Source organism: Vombatus ursinus, unplaced genomic scaffold, assembly GCF_900497805.2.
Source record: "Vombatus ursinus unplaced genomic scaffold, bare-nosed wombat genome assembly UNPS02014821.1, whole genome shotgun sequence".
Classification (NCBI taxonomy): Eukaryota; Metazoa; Chordata; class Mammalia; order Diprotodontia; family Vombatidae; genus Vombatus; species Vombatus ursinus.
The window spans coordinates 32,377,418-32,399,617 of record NW_020954599.1 but is presented as its reverse complement, the minus strand read 5'-3'; the positions used below and the strand labels follow the sequence as shown (position 1 = coordinate 32,399,617).

At 37.9% G+C, this 22,200-nt stretch overlaps 1 protein-coding gene across 5 annotated transcripts in view; it reads left to right on the top strand.

Moving 5' to 3' along the window:
- Positions 1 to 22,200, top strand: part of STOX2 (storkhead box 2) — a 316,380-nt gene that overhangs the window by 270,567 nt on the left and 23,613 nt on the right. For all 5 annotated transcript variants that reach the window (XM_027837495.1, XM_027837497.1, XM_027837498.1 and 2 more), the window contains one exon: positions 813 to 965. In XM_027837495.1, coding sequence (XP_027693296.1) covers positions 813 to 965 — 153 coding nt within the window. The remainder of the gene's footprint in view (positions 1 to 812; positions 966 to 22,200) is intronic.

Sequence of the window (22,200 nt, the reverse complement as noted above, 5' to 3'; positions counted from 1 at the left end):
CAATGTGCTGGCCTGAAACAAGAAAGTTGGGAATGAGGGAGAGTCGGGGTAAAAGATAAGAAGTTCTGTTAGACAAAAGCAAAATGTATTTTAGGGCAACAATGAAATATCCTTGTGTTTACATAGACTATCTCATCTTCATTTCATATCTGCACTGTGGTATCAATATTATTTTATATGTTTGCGTTGCGGCTCAAATTATATTGTTAAATTGTATCATAAGTTGGCTTAAGACCCAGAAGTTCTAATAGTATTTCACTGGAATTGGTTTCCTTTGTCCTTCTACATATTTTATACTTTAAAAAATTATTTGGAGAAGGGGATCTATCGGCTTCACCTGATTGCTAAGGGGATTGTTGAACCCCTACCCCCCCCCAAAAAAGTTGAGAATCCCTAAATTAGCCCATCTGCTTTGTCATAAACTCTTTATTTAGCAAGGCAAGAGGAGCCTTAACTGTGTTTTAACACCTTTTTTAAAAAAACCTAAATGGAATGTGCTACTGTGTAATAATCTTGGTTGTATAACTCTGTTCCTTCTGTTGGGTTGTAATCATCTTGAGTTTGTCTCTTATTTGTATGTCTCCAGTGCTTAGCATAGTGCATGGGATACTGTATAAACAATTGGTTAATATTTGTTGGATTAAATCTTAGAATACTTTATTGCATCTGTGTGTGTGTGTGTGTGTGTGTGTGTGTGTGTGTGTAAGAGAGAGAGAGAGAAGCAGGGGGGAGGGGGGTGGAAGAGAGAATTATAATATAATTGCATTTTTTTTAATTGAGTACTTGCTCAAAATGTCTCTCCTTTTCTACAGGTGATGTCTCTCCTATCAGCATGTCTCCCATCAGTCAATCTCAGTTTATTCCACTTGGGGAAATCCTTTGCTTGGCCATCTCAGCGATGAACTCTGCAAGAAAACCTGTCACACCTGAAGCATTGATGGAACACCTGACTACTTGTTTTCCAGGTAAGAGAAGTATAACATGGCCCTTATCCAGTGGTTTGCCAAGGACTTCAAAGAGTCATTCTTTCTGAATGTACACAGACCAGCAATAAACTCTTATCTAAAGCAACTACAGAATTAAGGGAGCTATCTTACTTAAAAAAACAAAAACAAAAACCGAACCTACCTCCTTCAACCAAATAGCCACTGTTTTAAAATGGCGGTTAAGCAAAGGTATTAAATTATAGCTCATGCAAACCAATGGATTATTCTAGTTTCTTGTTTAGATTCTTGAATACAATGATTTAAGAGGCCTGAGCAGGAAATAAGTGAATAACTTTTAGTTCCTAAGGTTCTAAATTGTTTAAGAAGATATGCCTAAAATAAATACATATGCCTAGCAATTTACTTTTATCTCCCAATTTGGTGATTTAGTTATTTGAGAATTAATAAAAATAATAGACATATAAAAATTCCAGGAAATATTTGTTTTCCAACTTCACCTGTGTTTTTTTTGTTCATGAGTTTCTTTTTTAATTAATTAATTTTGATTTATCAACAATCACTTCCATATGCTTTTGAGTTTAAAATTTTTCTCCCCTTTCCTCCCTACCACCCTCCCCAAGTCCTCCCCACCACCCTTCCGAAGCATGAGTTTCTTAAGAGACTCTAAGGCTCTAAGTTTGCTTAGGTGTAAAGAGGATATTATTTGCCCAACCAATTACAGATAACTATTATGTTTCTACAAAGATGCTGAAAAAAATTAGGTCTCTCAGATTCCAAGTCATTTAATGAATTTCTTTATTATTTTCCAGTCTACTTGGGTTTATCATTTCAGGGGTCAAGCCTCAACTCTTCTCTCACTCATCCCACATAGACTGCCAGACCTTTTCATTCCTATGGCTACAGTATCTCTTGAATATGTCCCTTTGACTGGCCCTCTTAACAGCAGCCACTGTGTTACATCACCTCTTGCCTGCCTCTCAATTAGTCTCCAGGCCTCAAATCTCTCTTCACTCCAGCTCATCTTCCACACACCTGCCAAAATGATTTTCCTAAAATGCAGATCTAACCAGGAAATGAACTCCCTATGTAACCTTCACTTAATATCCAAATTCTTCATGTCATGTCCTGGTTCTTTCCTTCCACTCTATACGTGTAGGACATTACTGCCTTCTAGCCATGCTGGCTAGACAACAAATTTCTTCTCTCTGTGCCTTTGCAATGGATATCCCCCATGCCTGGAGTACCCTGCCTCCTCACCAAGTCTCTTGGAATCTCTGGTTTCCTTCAAGACTCAGTTCTGATATCCTTTTCTGCTGGACGACTTGCCTTTTTGATTCTTCCTGCTTGTGCCCTTCCCTCTAAGATTACCTCTATTATGGTGGTTGTGGTTTGTCTTTCATTCTTGAAGAGGACCATGACATCAGAGAGATGATGACATGACTTGCAATTGACTTTGATTTGATGAGGAGAACTGTGCAAAGGCACTAGCCTCACTTTCTCCACCAGAGCCATCTGGATCCAGTGGCCAGATACTCATCAGGACAACTGGAGATATATTTATCTTGTAAATACCTAAGTTGGGTCATCTCTCCCATTAGAATGTGAACTCCTTGACAGCAAACCTGTTAAGATTTTTTACTTTGTATCCTTAGTGTCAGAAAGGAAAGAAAGGAAGGAAACATTAAATGTCTACTATGTACCAGACACGAAGCACTTTACAAACATTATCTCATTTGATCCTCACAAGCATCTTGGGAGGTAGGTGCTATTATAATACCCACTTTACAATTGAGGAAACTGAGGCAGAGAGAGGTTAAGTAACTTGTCCAGGGTCATATAGCTAGTAAATGACTGAGGCAGGATTTGAACTCAGGTCTTCCTGACTCTAGTTCCAGTGCTCCATCCACTATCCCACCTACCTGTTAGACACTTAATAAGTAGATGCTTGTTGACTGACCCTTTTCATGCATGGAAAGGGAATAGACTAGTGATTTTCAGTCTTGCAGCAGTGATTTGATTTCAGGATTCTGGCTACTTTCTTTCCCACAAAATTCAATTCAATAGGCATTTTCTGTATTTCACTGCATAGTCGTCGCACCCTGGTTTGTTTTTTTTTTTTTAGTCCAAAAATTGGTTTGTAATCTTTCATCATGTAAATTGTCACATGGCATAATTCTATTCATCACACTGCTTAAAAGGTAAACAGAGCAGCAGTATATTCACCAGTGGCATCTGGATACGCATTATCTCTTGAGCTGCAAGCCTAGAATTCTCAGTGCACACGCATTGGCAGAATTCAATTTTAATGCGTATTCACAAATATTCATGCATCCTAATCTTGCACCAAAGGCAGGTTAGTAATAGATGATTTTTAAGCAATACCGGCACAATTTTTTAAGCTTCACATAATGGTTGCACCCCACTTTTTTTGCAAAATAGTTGGCATAAAATCTGCGACAATTATGCAGTGAAATACAGTATATACACAAGATGCTTTGAACAACTAGAAACATTAAGAAAGGATTCCTGTAAGGAGGTAAGCCTTGAAGTAGACTGAAGATTTTAAGAGGCTGAATGTGAATGGCATTGCAGGCAAGAGGCAGGGGTGGGGAAGAGGACAGGAGTAGTGTCAAAACTAAGTCAGCAATGGTAGGGGAGAGACAGAATATGAGGATGTGAAGGGCTTCAGATACCTAGCTGAGGAGCTTGCATTTTATCCCAGAGAAATTCTTGAGCAGGATCTTTGACCAAACTGTGCTTTAGAAAGTTCTTTTGGAAATTATATGGGGGATTATTTGGAATTGGGGTATGATTAGAAGCGAGAGCACAAATTAGGAGACTTCCAGTTGGACAGGGGAGACCCCTGAAAGGGGCAGGTATAGGACATGTACAGATTTCATGGTGGGTGAGAGAAGCCCAAAAAGATGCATCTAGGGTTGCAAGTTAGGTGACCACAAGGGGACTTTGGAAAAGGGAGAGGTTTAGGGGGAAAAGAGGAGTTCCATTTTTGGACATGTTAAAGTGTACTGAATGAAATAGAGTTGTTTGTGTCCTCAACTCTTAGCACAGTGCTCTTTACACAGGTACATGCTTAATAAATGCTTTATTCATTCATTCATCTAAAAATAGATTTGTTTTAAAGTCAGAGTGAGCTATTATTTTTTTAAATAATTATTGTGATGTGAACCACATTGGAACTCACCAAAGATGGTGATAAGAGCTGCCATTTCTATAATTCTTTGTGGTTTGCCAAATACTTTACATACATTATCTCATTTGATCCTTACAACATTAACTTTGTGAGGTAGATGACATTATTACCCTTATTGTACAAGTGAAGAAATTGAGGCAGAGACAGGTAAAGCAAGGGACTTACCAAATTAGTCACTCACTTAGCTGTGTGTAAGCCCACAACCAGTGAGTGGCTGAGTGTTTTATTCACAGGGCCCATCTCCTTCTGCTATCTCTGGGATATCTCAGAACTAAGGATTGGGATCCCTAACTTTGACTCTTTCTTAGGTTGAAATAGAACACATGTTCATTCAACATACATCACAGTAAATTGCACCAGGCTGTTTATCTGTGGGAAGAGATAAGTAAGATACAGTCCCTGCTTTCAGAGGACTCAGTATAAAAAAATGAACTGATATTTGGGCATTTCCCAGTCCCTACTTAGAAGAGATTCTGGTGTATCAAAATATCTAATTGTACTTCCCCTTTCTTCCTCAAAGAAATGTTTTCCTTTCTCTCACTTATCATTTATTATTATTATGCGATGAGAATAGCGGGAAAAAAAAGCATTGGCAAACCTCTGTAACTTTCAGTTTATATAGTTTTCATATTTATGGAATTATTCAGTTTGGTTCACTCTTTATGTTGGAATTCCTCAGTTTCCTTTATTACCCTGACCCTCGTCAAGGGAATTTGAAGGGGGTGGGAGAAAGAGAGGGAGTTGGAGGGAGGGAAGAGAGTGAAAGGGAAAGGGAGAGAGAAGAGAAATAAGGGGAAAGAGAGAGAGGGAAAGGGGGGAAAGAGAGAGGAAAAGAAGAGCAGGAAGAAAGAGGGAAAGAAGAAAGGAAAGAGCACCTATAACACGAAGGACACCAGCAAAATGCATAATATTACTCTTGTATATACTGTGTACCCTTAGTCCTCTCTTCCCTATTCTTTCAATTTAGGCTAGACACCTAGAAGGAAGCACAAAGATCACTTTTAGCTCTTTCACTTTGAGCATATTAAGTTAGCAACATTTTCCCTGCTTTGCTCTCTTTCGGGCTAGATCCTGGCTTTTCAGAGCTTCTGTTCTTCTCAAGCTAAAGAGAATCCCTCTCACTCTCTCCAAAGACCACAAGGTCACCACTTAGTCAAAACAGTCCACTGTTATCAAACTCCCTTACTTTATCACATCTTACTCTCTCCTATACCAGGTCCAGCTCTCCAGGACTATATCTGTGCCTAAATACAGGGAAGAGAGTAAGAGAGAAGAAAGGGAAATTAGAACCTTTTCTATACCCTGGGGCATGGAGAGGGGCAGAAGTATGGTGCCATATTTTACCAATTCTCTTTCTTGCCCACATGTCGATTAGTTGATATACTGGATTATATATTCTTCTATCTTTGAATGCCTGGAGTGGCTCTCCTTCACCCTTGCCTTCATGCCTGTAATTTTTTTAAATTTTTATAAACTTAACTCTCAGATAATCTTTGCCTTTTCAACTGGAACCTAGATAAGATCTTAAATGCTCAATCTCTTGAGTAGTTTCTACATCATTCACAAATGTAATTCCCTTACAGAGGGTTTCCCTTGCTCTCCAGAGTTTTGCTTTAATGCCTATTACTAATGATCAACCGCTCTAATTGCTGATGTTTTTTTTTCCCACAATAAACTACGTAAAATCAATTCAGATTGATTTATTGCTCTTAGGTTTCCAAATCACTTTACACATGTTATCTTATGTGATCACCACAACAACTTTGGGAGGTAGGTAGGTGCTATTAGTATATCCCCATGTTATAATTAAGAAAACTGAGGCTGAGAGAGGATGACTTCTCAATGGTCACACAAAACTAGTAATTGACTGAGGTAAGATTGAAACCTAGGTCTTCTTGTTGCTGAAGTCCAACCTTCATAGGATCACAGAGCTGGAAAAAGGGACCTTAGAGGTTATCAAATTCACCCTCATTTGTAAAGATGAGGAAACTGAGGTCCAGAGTGGTTAAGTAACTTGTCTAAGGCTTCACAACTATTAACTGGGAAAATTACAATTCAAACCCAGGACTTGTAACCCTTGGGTTGAGCCCCCTTTCCACTGTCTGATAGAGCTGTCATCACTCACTGTACCATGCTGCCTTTATAGGATGTTGTAGAATTCAGGTGAATATCTTCCTTTATGGAATGTGCAAATGGAGAGAGGGGCCAGTGTACAACAGTGAAAGATTAATCATTGCCAAGCAGCCTGTAATGTTAAACAGTATAGTATAGAAAGAACTGGGTTGCTTATACTTAAATATACTTTTAAAAAGTTTGGCTAGCTTTTATAGCAAGTTGAATATATATCCCAAAGCCACAATTGTCTGGCTAAGAGAAAATAATCCTTTTTCAAATGTGTGGCACTGACTGGTGATGTTTAGATTTGCTCTGTAGACAGGATTCTGGGCCACAGCTTCCTTGAAATATGAGGTATGCTAATTATTTATAACTTGCCATGGCAACCACACTGCATTAATTCAATGAACAAATGAAAGTATTCCTTTACAAAATGTAATACCCCTCAAACAGTATATTTCATAAACACTTATAGCAATGCTCAAAATACAGGGTCAGGATTTTTGTATGTTGTTTTTAAACATCACATTTAAAAAAAGTAGGGCCTTATAAAACTGGGAATAAAGAAGATACATTTTTCTGTTTCTTAATTTGCAGTCTCACAAGAAAGTACTCATGAAAGCCTGGCTTCTGCTTTTTGAACACTTCTACAGTCTCCGGTATTTGATATAAACCTTAGAATCAAAAGAGCATTTTAGAATTTATCCTTCCTGTGCATTTCTCCACCTTCTCATGAGGCACTCTAGTGAGCAGATCTTATAGTTACTGTTTGTGATGAAATGACTGTTTTTAGTACTTTAAACTTTTTTCCCAATATCATTGACTTAAGCAGCATAAGAATATGTTTAAATGAAGGACACCCCTCACACACAAACACACAGACACATCTGTTGGCCAGCTCCTCTGAATGACATTCATCCATTCATCCAGTGTGGACAGTGACTTAAGGTGGAATAGTAATTTCTAATTAATGTTACTAATGGGATACTTTCTCCAAGGAGTTGAGGGGGAAAGTGAGATTGGTCTGTATTTAGTTATCTTAAAGTTGTCTGCTGTTTCATCATTTATGATGTTGAAGCCTGAAAGACACACTTAGAAATGGTAATTTTACATTGAGTTCATCATAATTTTTTAAATTTGAATTTACCTTCATTTACTTTTCTTTGAGTAATGAAGGATATAATTTCCTGAAAACCATGCAAAATCACTGGAGAGCCCAAAGGACTCTTGAGGTGTAGAACTTGCCTATTTATGATGATTCAGTGTTCTGCTTATTAAGTGATTAAAGCAGTTGTTCTTCAGTCATTTTAGTTGTCTCTGACTCTTTATGACCCCATTTGGAGTTCTATTGGCAAAGATACTAGAGTGGTTTGCCATTTCCTTCTCCAGCTCATTTGACAGATGAGGAAACTGAGGCAAACAGGGTAAAGTGACTTGTCCAGGGTCACACAGCTAGTAAGTGTCTGAGGGCAGATTTGAATTCAGGTCTGCCTGACTGCAGGCCTGGCACTCTATGCACTGTGCCACCTAACTGTCCTAAAGCAGTACATATTCTTGCATAATTTGACTAGAGGTATATACTATCTAAAATGACACTAGTTATAAACTCTTTTGCTTTTGAGGTCAGTGAAGAGGTAGGTGAGCAGAGTAGTGTTATTTTCATTCCCTTAGGATCCAAAGCTCGTCTTAGTTCTCTTTAATCCCCCAAATCCCTAAACTTTTTTATGGGGGGGGTAAGATCTAGAGATGAGAAGGAAAAAAAAAACAAACCTAGACTTCTATCACAACTTGCTTTCTTTCAGGCTTGGCTTCAAATATTCCTAGTGGATCATTTCAGATAAATTTTAAGTCCTACATGTGGGTGCAAAAAAATCAGCTTCTCAAGTACAGGGAATGGAAAAGGAATAATTGAAATAGTTTCTCTGAAATTGAGCTTTGAGTTTTAATGGACTGTACTGTTCATTTCAGTCGTTTTTCAGTTGTGTCTGGTTCTGTGACCCCCATTTCAGGTTTTCTTGGCAAAGATACTGGAGCGGTTTTGCCATTTCCTTCTCCAGCTCATTTTATAGATGAGAAAACTGAGACAAACAGGGTTAAGTGACTTGCCCAGGGTCATACAACTAGTAAGTGTCTGAGGCCAGATTTGAACTCAGGAAGATGAGTCTTCCAGACTCCAGGCATTCTGTCCACAGCTGCCCCCAGTGGACTGCAAACTCAATGTGAATCAGCATTGTGATGCAACAGCCAAAAAAAGTTAGACTGTAGGCAACATTACAAGACACTTTGCTTCCAGAATAAAAAAAAAATTATATTCTCTCTTGTACTCCACCCTTGTCACACCACATTTGGATATTGTATTCAGTTGTGGGCAGTTCTAAAAGGATGTTGATAAACTGGAGAGCCCTCAGAGGAGAACAAACAGGATGGTAAAAAAAAAAATTTTAAAAAAAGGCTTTGAATCCATGTCTTAGAAAGATCAGCTGAAGAAATTGGGCTTGTTCAGTTTGGGAAAGGTGACAACTATCTTCAAGTGTTTGAAGGGTTGTCCCTGTGAAAGAGATTAAAATTATTCTCTTTGGTGCCGGAAGCAATGGCTGGCAGTCGTAAAGAAGAAAAATTATTTTTGATGTCAGGAAGAAAAACACCCTAATGATTAGAGCCATCAAAAAGTTGACTTTCATGAAGATGGCAGACTCCCTTTCATTTGAAGTTTTCAAGTGGAGTCTAGATGGTCACTCATTAGGTACAGGTTTTATGAGAGGCACCTGTTGGGCACAGGTGGGCCTAGGTGACTACTCTTCCAACTCCCAAAATTTGAGGATGCAGTTGAAAGTATCGGCCAGTGTACTGAGAATCAGAAAATCAGATTTCTTGTCTTAGTTTCATTAATGATTTGCATTGAAATCTATGAAAAATCAGTTTGGCGTATAAAAATTTATTGTTGCTATCAAGTCATTTTTCAGTTGTATCTGACTCTTCATGACCTCATTTGGGTTTGTTTTGTTTTGTTTTTGGCAAAGATACTGGAGTGGTTTTGCCATTTCCTTCTCCAGCTCATTTTATAGATGAGGAAACTGAAGCAAACAGGGTCAAATGACTTACCCAGGGACACACAGATAGTAAATGTCTTGAGGCCTGATTTGAACTTGGTCATTTTGACTCTAGCCACTGCACCACCTAGCTGCCCTAGTCTTTGTTTTGGTCAATTAATCAACAAGTATTAATGCTACGTGCCAGGCACTGTGATACGTGTAGTGGGTACAAAGAAAGAGCAAAAACAGTCCCTACCCTAAAGGAACTTACAGCCTAATAGGGGAGATGACATATATAAATAAGAATGTACAAGATAAATACAGAATAGATGAAAGATAGCCTTGGTGGAGAGGGCACTAGCTAGTTGGGGGAAACTAGGAAAAGGGATCCTGGAAAGTGGCCCTTGAGCTGAGTTTTGAAGGAAACTAGGAATTAGAAGAATTAGAGATTGTGAGAGAGTATTCCAGGCATGGAGAACACAGGGGCATGAAGGCACCATCTGTAGGAGAAACAATGTCATACAGGTTGATCAGCAAGGTGGTCACTCTGGTTGGAACACAGCATTTGTGGAAAGGAGTGGAATTTAAGAAAATTGGGAGGGAGTTGAAAAACCAAATAGAGGGTTTTATATTTGATACTGAAGACAATAGTGACTGGAGTTTTTTGAGAAGGGGAGAAAAAGGGTCACATCTACACTTGGAGAAAAAGGGTCACATCTACACTTGGGGAAAAATTCAGTTGAGAAGAAGATTGGGTAAAGCTGGGTGAAACTTGAGTCAGGGAGACCAATTAGAAGACCATTTCAAGGTGAGAAGAAATAAAGGCCTTAACTTGGGTGGTATAGGAGTAGAGAGAAGGGGACATATATGAGAGATCTTGTAGAGAAAGAAATTGATTCAATTTGGCAATGGATTGGATACCAGAGGGGAGAGGTTGGGAGGAAAGATAATGAGTTCTGCTTTGGACATGTTGAGTTTGAGATGCTTCATAATACAGGACTGGAGCTCACAAGGGAGAGACCTGGGCTAGATAAATAGATCTGGGAATCATCTGCATGCATGATAATTGAACTCAGCTTGTGGGAGCTGAGAAGATCCCCATGGGGGAATGTAACAAGAAAAGAGAAGGGTACCCAGAACAGAACTTTGGGGGATGTTGTAGACATTATTGAGCATGGATGAGTGCAACAAAAGAGACTGAGAGGAAGTGGCCAGACAGGTAGGAAGAGGACCAGGAGAGAACAGTGTCTTCAAAACCCAGAGAACAGGGCCAGCTAGGTGGTGCAGAAGATAACGTGCTGGCTCTGGAGTCAGGAGGACCTGACTTCAAATCCAGCCTCAGACACTAGTTGTGTGACCCTGGGCATGTCACTTAACCCCTAAATGCCTCCCTCCCCCACCAAAAGGAAAGAAAGAAAGAGAGAGTCAGAGAATAATCAGGAGGAGAGGTTGATCAACAGTGTGGCATCTAGCAGAAAGGTCAAGAAGGATGAGAATGGAGAAGAGGCCTTTAGAAAGCACTGTTAACTTTGGAATAAGGAGTACCAGTAGTAGTCAGAAGCCAGATTTTAGAGGGTTACTTTGACCCTTTGGTAGATTAATGGTTCCTTCACTGTGAGTACTTCCTCCATATAACAAGACCTTTGTGGGTTTCTTTTTTTTAAAATCTGCTAAGATTCTTATCAACAGAGATAAGAATTTTCTTGTGCAACAAGGGAGGCCCTGTTGAAGCAGCCTTATTATTTTAGTGCCTTGGCAGAGGGCCAGTGTTCTCGTCAAAGTGTCCATCTGTTGTTTTATGTATAAAATGTCCATGCCCAATTTTTCTGTTTGCATTTATAGAATATACTTATAACACTATACATGTACATACAGTTATTTTTATTGTAATGTATAATTTTTCAGGATCTACCTCCTCTCCCCCAAGTGATTTGAGATCTTACAATGGGCAAGGGATTTTATTTCTAGCTAGCAACTAGTGGAAAAAAGACTACGCAGTGTCCATTGGCCCACAGTGTATTTGTCAGGTTAACTCAACCAGTAGTGGAGAGTCATGGGTGATCCTCTGCAGGAAATCAAGTTGATCCAGAGGGAAATAGTCATGGTATAAAGAAGTGGAGGAACAGGTCTGTAAGGAACCTGCTAATGAGCCTTTATGGTGTATGCAGAAGAGAGGTGATTTTTATAACAAGGAAAGAACTTAGTAAAAAAAAAAATGCATCTAACCTGTGGTTTCAGCTTTATCACATGAGCCAAAGTAGGAAGGAAAAGCAGCTTCCCACATGTCCAAGAGTACAAGGTAAAGAAATTGGTTAGGCCCAAAGATGAGGAAAGGTTGTATCCAGACAAGGAAGAATTGTTTTTCACTGGAACTTAAGAGAAGGGAAGTATAGGATAAGTTTGCCACAAGCCATTGTCAGAGGCAAAATTGACTAAAAATGACCTGGGATAAGAAGTAGAAGTGAAATCCCTTCTCAGCTGAATAATCTTACATGGATAGTTGAGGAAGTAGATTCTGGAAGGTTTCAAAGGCCAGCACTGACCTTCAAATCTACAGATTTGGAAAAATAATTTATCAGAAATAGTATCTTTGAATTGATGCAAAGTGAAGTTGAGCAGAACCAGGAAAATATTGTACACAGTAACAGCAATATTGTATGATGATCAGCTTAGCTATTCTCAGTAATACACGGATCTAAGACAATCCCAAAGGACTTAAGATGAGAAATGCTACCCATTTCCAGAGAAAGAACTGATGGAGTCTGAATGCAAATCAAAGCATACTCTTCTTACTTTCATTTTTCTTGGTTTTGTTTTTTTTTTGGTCTGTGTTTCCTTTTGCAACATGGCTAATATGGAAATATGTTTTGCATGACTAATCATGTATAATCTATAACAAATTGCGTTCCATCTCAAGGAGGGATGAAGGAGAGAATTTGGAACTCAGAATTTAAAAAAAAATGAATGTTGAAAATTGTTTTGACATGTAATTTGGAAAAAATAAAAAATAAATATTTGTTTAAAATAAAAAAAATTAAATTAAAAAAATTAAAAAATAGTATCACAGAATTGGAAGAGATCTAGGAGATCCAGGAGGAGTGACCCAAATTTGAACATTCCTCCCTTTTTGAAGCTCTAGACCTTCAGTGATGAGGAGCTCACCATCTCCTGAGGCAGCCCATTCCATTTTTGGGACAGCTTTAATTTTTTTCCTTTACATGAAGTCAAAACCTTTCTTTTTGATATCTGCACCTATTACTCTTAGTTCTGCCCTATAGGGTAGAAACAAATGATCAAGAAGTATTTAATAGGTGCCCACTAAGTGCTAGGCATTGTACTGAGTGTTGGGTATACTAATATAAAGGTGAGTCTTCCTTGCCCTCAAGAAGTTCCCATTCTATTGGAGAAATGTCAATATGGAATGTACATGCAAGCACGCACACTCAATGATGGAATCAGAAAAGGCTGCCATATGACCTCCCTTCAAAATTTTTGCATAGCGAAGGAATTTCGTCCTCTTGTATCCATGTTTTGCACCACTCTCACCTCCTAATTATCTTCCAAGTTAAACTTCATTAGATCTTTCATGGTTTGTCCTTCGTTCTCAAAGAGAACCATGACATTAGGGAGATGATGACATGATTTGCAATTGACTTTGATTTGAGTGAGGGCGAGCTGGGCAAAGTCACCAGCTTCACTTTATCCTCCAGATCCATCTGAATCCCATGGCCAGATATCCATCAGGAGGTCTGGAGATGGCTTAGGATGCAATGGGAGACCTTGGCCCTTTTAAGCCAAGGTCTTTTCGGATTCTCACTTGAAGGGAGTCAAGTCCCTTTAATAAAAAATATCCAACTGGGAGGAGAAGACCCTCAAGGTTGCTGACCAAAAGAGAAACAGTTACTATTTACATTCACTCTGAGCCAGGAGGGCCTAAAATTTAACCATTAAGTGGTGCTTGAGCAGAGACCTATTGTCTAATCGGTAAGATTCAGAGTGAATTGGGTTAAGTCTTGGTATGTGAGAAAGAAATCTAGCCAGTAAACCCCAAGTTAACTAGGCAGCTTTCCACCATCAAAATTTACCATCCTTTAGGCAGAATACTCTCAGGTAAGGGAAGGGAGAGGAGAGGAAGACGAGCTGTGTTGTCCAGATGGAACTGGCCAGCTGGATCCCCAGATCTTTCAACAGCCCCGTATATATAGCGTATTTCCCAGTTTCCTTACCACCCTGGTCACTTTCATCTGGTATAGTCTTCATTTCTTTCACCATTCTTCCTCCAGAGTAAAACCCAGAATTTAATACATTACACCAGATATGCTCTAATCAGGGAAGAGTAGTACAACCACTGGTTGCACATGGTATGGACACCATGCTTTTATTAACATAGCCTAAGATGGTGCTGGATTGTTTTGGCTCCCTTGTCACAAAGACATAATAATAAGAAGAGGGCAAGATGTATGGTATTTGGGAGAATCCTGTAATGTTTTTCTAGCCTCTCTAATATTCTAAACTTCCCCCTGAAACAAGAGTCCACCAAAATTCTTCTGCTTATGGTTATATAGCTGTGAATCATGGAATAGCACACTCTCCAAAGAACTGAACTTGTGGATTAGCAAAGGGTGATGGACATATGGATGGTGGGTTTAGATAGGCTGAAACCTATTAGCAATGAAGAATTGTGTGCCAGAAATTGTCTTAAAATAGAATTAAGTAGATGTGTGTCAGGAAAAGGAGATGGGGGGTCATGTATCAATGGATAACAGATGGATGTATGATCTGCAGGTACCTACGTGATCCTAAGAAATCTAGGGGAAAGCACAGCATGTTAAGTAGAGTCCCTATAGGAGATTTATGAGAAGACATAGACAAGAATTACACAGAATGAAAAAGCATAGACATGGTTGCAGTCTACACCAAGAGAATACCCACAGTGATAAAAAATAATAGAGCTTTTGGAATATCAAGTCATGCTGTTGATGCCTGTTGATCTTTCCGTTTTAATAACTCCCTCAGTGGCAAAACTGTTTCAGATTTCCATTTTCTATATAGGAAGACTCTTTTAAACCTATCACATGACAATTCTTCATATATTTGGATTCAACTGTCATTTCCTTTCAAAGTCTTTTCTTTTTCTGGCTAAGCATCTCCAATTCTTTCAATTATCTGATATTGGATATGATCTCACCATTCTAGTTGTCTTCCGTGGACATGATCCCCCTTATTATTTTTGATGATCTTCCTAAAATGTGGCATTCAGAACTGAACAAAATGCTCTAAGGCAAAATATGCTTTGAACATTGCTTTGTTAATAGAACCAAAGAGCACATCAGCTTTTTTGATTGCCTTGTCACCCTGTTGACTAAAATGCTGGGTTTGTCTTCAGAATCTAAAACCAATGTTCTTTCTGCTTCACCTTGCTGCCTCGTTATATTCAAAATAAAAACATTGAACAACATAGGACCAAGGACTAGATCCATTAGAGACCTCCCTCCAAGTTGCTATTGATCATGACTCATTTTTGATGTCCAATGTCTTTCAATCAGATCCAAACATACCTAATTACCATTATAACAGCCCCTTAATAAGTGCTTGTTGATTGATCTAGACTTATATCAATCCATCTTGCTCAAAGACATAGCATGATAGACTTTGCTAAATGTTTTATTGAAATCCAGGTGTATACTCTGTCTATGGTATTCACATGATCTAGTCTATTAACTCCATCCAAAAAAAAAAAAAGGAATGAAATGATTCTGGCATGATCATTCTTTATAAGACTCATGTCAAAAAAAGTGGCTTGTTGATTGATTTATCTAGACTATATGAATCCATCTTGTTCACAAATACATCATGAAAGACTTTGCTAAATGTTTTACTGAAATCCAGGTGTATACCCTGTCTATGGTATTTACACAATCTAGTCTATTAACTCCATCCAAGCAAAAAAAAGAATGAAATGATTCTGGCATGATCCATTCTTCATAAAACCCATGTTGGCTCTTAGACATCACTATTACACTTCTGAAATGCTCACAAACCATCCCTTTTAATACTGTCTGAGAATTTTGCCTGGAATCAGTCTCGATTGTTTTTAGTTAAAAGATTGTACCTATCATCCACTTGTCTTTTTCTTCCCTCCAAAATCATGATTTTTGCACACTTACTCATCCAATTAGATGTAAGAGCACAGATAATAAATTTTTTAATCCACTTTTTTTTCCCTAAGCAGAGTGGTAACTAGGAATTTTTGCAGGGCTGCTTACTAAACCAGCAAATGACATTAAGCTTGCCCAGTTTGAGAAGGGAAGATGGAAGATTGTGATGATGTGTAGGGGCAAGATGGGTGGGAGCTCATCTCACTCCACTAGCTGGGACCTTTTTTATTTTAGCTAATTGGACAACAACAAAAAAGAAAATCATCATAACAGATATGCCCAGTCAAGCAAAGAGAACCCAACACTGACGACCAATGCCCAAAAATATGTCTCCTTCGTCTTCTGCATATCACAAACTCTGTCACAAGGTAGAAGGCATACTTCATCTTGGTCCTCTGGAAGGATGTTAGTTGTTGCGTTGAGCAGATTTCTCGAGTCTTTCAAAGTTATTCTTCTTTATAATATCGTTGTTATTATGCAAATTGTTCTCCTGGTACTGGTCACTTCTCTCTGCATCAGTTCATACTGGTATTTCCAGTTTTCTCAGAAGCTAGCACAGGGCCTGACACATAGCAAGCACTCCACAAACACTTGTTCCTCCCTCCAATTAATTTTGACCTTTTTTATGCTACAATAACATTTCATTACATTCTTATACCATAATTTGTTTAGTTATTCCCCAATAGATGGATACCTTCTTAGCTTCCAGTTTTTTTGCTGTGATAAAAAAGAGTTGCTATCAATATTTTTGTATACGTGGGTCCTTTTCCCTTTTTTTTTTTGCTCCTTTGGGGTATATGCCTAGTAGTATCACCAAGTAAAACAATATTATTCACAGTTTATTGACTTTGGAGGCATATTTCCAAATTGCGTTCCAGAATAGCTGGACTAATTCCCAACCTCATCAACAGTACATTAGTGTATTTGCTTTTGCACAGCTCTTCAACAAGTGTCATTTTCCTTTTTTGCTCTCTAATATATGAGAGGGGAGATGGGATATTTTTTCATGATTGAAAAAATGCTTTTTAAAGCAGAGGTACAGTAGCTGGCCCCTTTCAGCCTCCTCATCATGAAAACTTTTACATCAATTCTATTTTTCTAGAAAATGGTGATAATCAGTGTTAATTTTTTTTACTTTTGTCTATTTCCTATTTTTAAGAATCAACATATTGGGTTGGAATTATTGTAATAATATCCCATGATATGTTGTCTTTGCTCTTTCTTTTAATTTGGTCTTTACTTTGACCTTCCCTTCTAACTAGCTGATGGTATGATGGGACACAGTTAATTCTGAAGAGAATGCTATGTCTATAATGCCTATAATGAGTTGTTTATCAACTTTAATATATTGTCAGTTTTATTTTGTATATCACTCAGTGCTCATTTGGCTTATTGTCTCCCAACTCTTTCCTTGAAGTAGTCATGATTTGCAGGCGAAAGGCTCCTGATCATGGACTTCAAGTAGCCTTTGATTTCTTGTTCTCATCCTTAATTTTTCAACATAGGTTGAAAAGTATCTTCCTCAGTGCCCACTTTCACATGGATGTCACTGAGTGCTGAGGTATATGTTGGCAGAGTTCAAAGGATTTTGTCAAGTTCTTAATAGGCCTTGTATACTTCATCTTCTTCAGTGGATATTGGCATGTAAGTTGCAATTATCTTCATGGTGGTCTGTTTGCTTATGCTTTTTGTGAGTAGTACTGTAAGGTGAGATGACTAAGTATTTCATGAAATTATGTTTACTTTTGCCTTTGGGCACAGGATGAAACCAGCCCCCTGCCAACTCATTTATTTGCCTCTCCAAGGAGAACCTGAGAACTGTCTTTCCATTGAGCTCTAACTTTTTTATGCCTTCTGGTTTAATTTACAGCAAAAATGTCAGTATTGATGTGGTTTAGTCCCTCCACTAGTGTATCAACTTGTTGACGATGGAGAAAAGTCATACATAGAGAATGCCAACATTGAAGTTAATGTTTGTAAACAGTCTGTGAACTGTATAATTTTTAGATCCACTTTTCCTTTTCCATCATTCTGCTGCCATCACACTGGAGAACTCACAAGACCGAGGGGCATTTTGGCCCTTTTTTCCCATTCCATAGATTGCCGTGGCCATAACAAACCCCTTCTTTGTGTCCAAACTTCTGGTTATGTAATCCTTTCCTCATTTAGCTAGGCTGGTCCCAAATATAGTCTATTGCTGAGCCCATATTTAAAGTTTTTCCAGCTTTGTGTAAGATCTGCTAGCTAGAACTTGCACCCTGGCCTGGCTTTCATGAACCTCAGGTCTTATTCACATAGCAATAAAGTGTTGGAGTAGGACTTAAATGGAGGAAAGTAATACCCACTTTGTGCATAATGCTTCTGAAACATTTTGAATTTCTTCATAGGCAGGAGAAGTGCTAAGTAAGAAAAAATAACTCCTGGAGAAAAATTTTGTATGTCTACCAACTGCTAATTCAGGAAAATAGCTTAAGTTCCATGGTTCAGCTTATGGTAATGTATGTAGATATATCTCCAACTAGGGAGGAAACTAACTCTTCATATACACCTTACTTTAAAATTACAGGAATTATAGGCCAATGTTAGATTCATGTATAGTCAATGTAAAAACATTGTTGAATAAGGGAAGACTCTGAAAGAACACCATAGAAAATGCTCTCACATCTTTCTGTCACCTGACTTCTGAAACAGAATTTCATCAAATTTCATTGTTTTGGCTAATCTACTTCTAGAAGCATGTTAGAAGGCCAAAAAATGTGAAATTAAAATGGGGGTGATCTTTGGGGTAGTCCCAAAGACTTGGAGAAATAGCATGATTCGTATGTCTCTTCTGTTCAGTAAGATTTTTATCATAGATATGTTAATTAAGCCTGTGATGCTGGCCCATTAATAATAATCACTGTATGACTTAAACATTCATTAAAGAAAGATTTATACAGTGTTTGGCAGACTTTATGAATTATCGGTAGTAATGAAATGGATTTTTTCAAATGAAAGAATACTTTGTGTCAGAACTATATGAGTTTTGACCACGTTCTCTGACACTTTATGCATTCAAATACTGGTTGGACAGATAATCATTGAGCACCTAGAATTGTACTGTATTGCAGAAGGTGCAAAAGAAATATAGAACATCATGTCTTAAGGAGTTTATGGTTTGATTGAGATAAAACTAATTATAACTAGCATTTTTATAGCACTTTAAAGTTTGCAAAGCACCTCATGTAAGTTAGTTCGCTTAATTGAACTAACATGGGCAAAACAATTATATCTATTAACTCTCTGGAAATGGTGAGCATTGCCTTGTATTTTAGGTGTGCGAGGGAGAAACCATTAACTTAGACACAGGCAGGCCTTCTTGGGTGACAGTGACAATACTATTCTAGCTGGAGTGAAAGGTTCACATCTGGGGATTGGGTAGATTGATTGGGGGAAGATAAGCCTCTGTCCCAAGCCCTCTTTTTCTACAACTCTCTTGATGACTTCATCAGTTCCTATGAGTTTTAATTGGTATCATTTCTTTGTATATGACTTCCAAGATATATGTATGCACACACATTTCTGTATATTACTTATATACAATATATAAATCCATACATTTACAAACACATCCATATATGATATATACAAATATATCTATATATGTATAAGATTCTATATGTAGTTCAACTGCATTTCCCATTTTTGTTCTCTTTATTATCATTTCTACTTCCCCTATGAGTACATCTGGGATTGTGCTGTTAGTCTTAGGTATGCTGGTTCTGCTTTCCTTGATGGAGAAAACAGGTTATGATAATGATTTTTACAAATCTCATCCATTTGTCTTCTGTTTGTTGACCTCCTTCCAGTTTCATCCTTAAATGCCCTTGGGATGAATTTGTTTAGTCAGATACCTTGCCAAGATTCTTAAACTAGTTTTACCCTCTACAGTTTCTGCTTTATGAGATGAACCTACTCATCATTATCCATCATCCTTCTTCGTCAGATTTTACAAACAAGTTTATATTCTGTCTCGGTGTTGCCTTTGGCAGTCAGTCACTCTCTCCATCTGGCACAGAAGTTAGATGTTTGTTGACTAAGGTATTTTCTGGGCTTTTTTGGTATCCTTGTTTTTGTTAATTAGTTTACATTGGTTAAACTAAAGTATAGAATCATTATAATCAATATCTATATGATTTCTGTGGTCCAGGTTCCCAATTTTGTTTGTCAATTACTTGTTTAAATGGTTCTGGATCAAGTTGTGTAAATTGCATACCATAACTTGTTCTTTGTCTTGCCTTTAAAAAAAACATTCTGATCCTAGATCTGACGATTTGATGGCCTGTCTGTGCATAGAAAGTTAAGTCAGGAAAAAGTCCTTTGTCAAAAACAAGCCTTGCCGTCAAATGTCTTATTTCATTTTTTGGTGGTATTATTCAGGGCTCACTGTTGTCCCATGCTTGCCATTTCTTTTCTCAAAGAAAGCATCCAAGATGCAAAGTCACGAGACTTCTGTGTAATCCTTGAAATTTTGTGCTCTCCCATTCCTTCTTCTCAAACTAGACTTTCCCATGTATTTCTCCATGTGTTCACCCTTTTCCACTTTTGCATTACAATCACCAAAGTATAAGAATGTTAATTTAATTTGGAGGGTCCTATTAAGTTCTTTGTAGCATTTCTTTACCTGTCCATCCCCAGCAACTGATGTTGGTACATAAGCTGCAGTCATTTTCATAGTAGTCTTATTTGGAAACACTCATCTCTGGTATGATGACCATATGCCCCATAAAGTAATGTTTCATATTGCTTCTGGACATAACAATAAGATCCACTCCACTCTTGCCTCTCCAAGAATATCTGTGAGTCATTCTTCCATTAGCCATAACTTAACTTCTTTCCTTTTTTTTTATAGCAAAAATGTCAACTTGTAGGCTCGCCAGTTGGTGATGATTAAAATTTAAAAAAAAACAACTTTTTTTGGCCATGACTATTCATAAAATAAAGGAAAATACAAAATGGGTCTCAGTCTTGTTTTAGTACTTTCCTACTCCTGCAGTAATCATGGCAGAAAGTCAGAGGGTGTGGAAGGGTGCTAACAATCCGGTTTGGGGTTATTTTGTTTTGACTGTCTCTACACTCTAATTTTGACTATTGGTAAATGTTAGGTGTTTTATCCATTGACAAATGAGTAGATGTTTTTGCAGGAGGAGTTATTTAATTTATACACTTAGAGATCCCAGAAATAATGAGATTAGATACCAGTTATCTATATAAGAACTTTTCATTCCTCAGTTTACTGAGTAACTAGACATTCTGCTCTTTTAAAGATAGGCACCTGCTTTTTCTTTTACCAAGCCCATATTTTAGAAATCCTCCCTCAGTGAATACTAATTTACAATAAAATATAGTAGCTATGCTGTATATCTAATTTTACCCTTGTTATACTTTTACCATTGTACTCATCTGGAAAGTCCTTCTCCTGACTGTCCCCAATCTTTTTTTCATTTAACCATTCATAGAAGTGCCAGGGAAAGACAAAATTGCATTGAAATCCTAAGGTGTCCAACTTGATAAAATATGAAAATAGAGAATTATAATCAAATTGGGATTTAGTTCAATTCAAAAAGCAATGTATTAAGTTCCCACTATTTTCCAGGCTCGGGTCTAGGTACTGGGGATAAAGAGTCAAAACAATGAACTCCTTAAATTGCTTACGTTGCAGAGATTGGCTCTATTGTGTACATGTTCTATGTTATGTTACCTCTATTTCAATAGATTATCTTTGGTTTTGAGCTGAAACAAAGTTCTTTGACTCAGACTGTGCCAGAAGCACTGTTGATGGAGCTCTATATTGGTCCAGCCATTTGGAATTAGACCTCTCCCCCACCAAAGACACCAGACTAGGCAGACGCTTTGACTCAGTAATAGCAGTACTAGACATAAACCCCCGAAAGAGATCAACAGAAGAAAAAGTACCCTTATGCGCAAAAATGTCCCCTAGAGACTTAAGGCAATGCTCACTTCTTAGGGAATGGCTAAACAGACTTTGGTATGTGAATGTAGTGGAACATTATCATTAAGCCTTAAAAATAGCAAAATGCGGCATTCCAGGGAAAATTGGGAAAGCTTCTATGGACTTAAGCAGAGCAAAGTGAACAGTACTAGATGAACAATTTATACAATGACAGCAACATTATGGAGAAAAGCCATTTTGAAAGACTTGAGTCCTGTGTTTAATGTAGTGGCAAACCTCAATTTCACAGGACAAATGATGAAGCATGTTCTTTACCTCTTGCCAGAGAGGTGACAAACTTAAAATGCAAAATGAGACATACTTTTTTTTATACATACTCAATAGGAATTTTGACATGACTGTGTGTTTATGAGGGTTTCATTTTTTCTTATTGCTTAACAGGGGGAGAGGGGAGCATGAGGAGAGGAAAATTGGGGGAAAATGAAATTAATTCTAGGGGAAAAGAAACTTGGAGGGCATCCTAGATTTAGGATACAAAATGAGCAAAGATGCAGAGATTAGAAAGCCAGGTAGTAGGCAAAAAAATTGCAAATAGTCTTATTGGCCTTGGCAATGGGGTATATGAGAGATTTTAAAAAACAATAAGACAGGAAAGATAGGCTGAAAAAATGAGACACCATTGAAGGTCTTGGAGCAAGGGAATGACATGGTCAGAGCCTTCCATTAGTCATTTTTACTCATCAGCAGTATGTGTCAAGAATGCAGATTTCTCTGAGCACTCGGA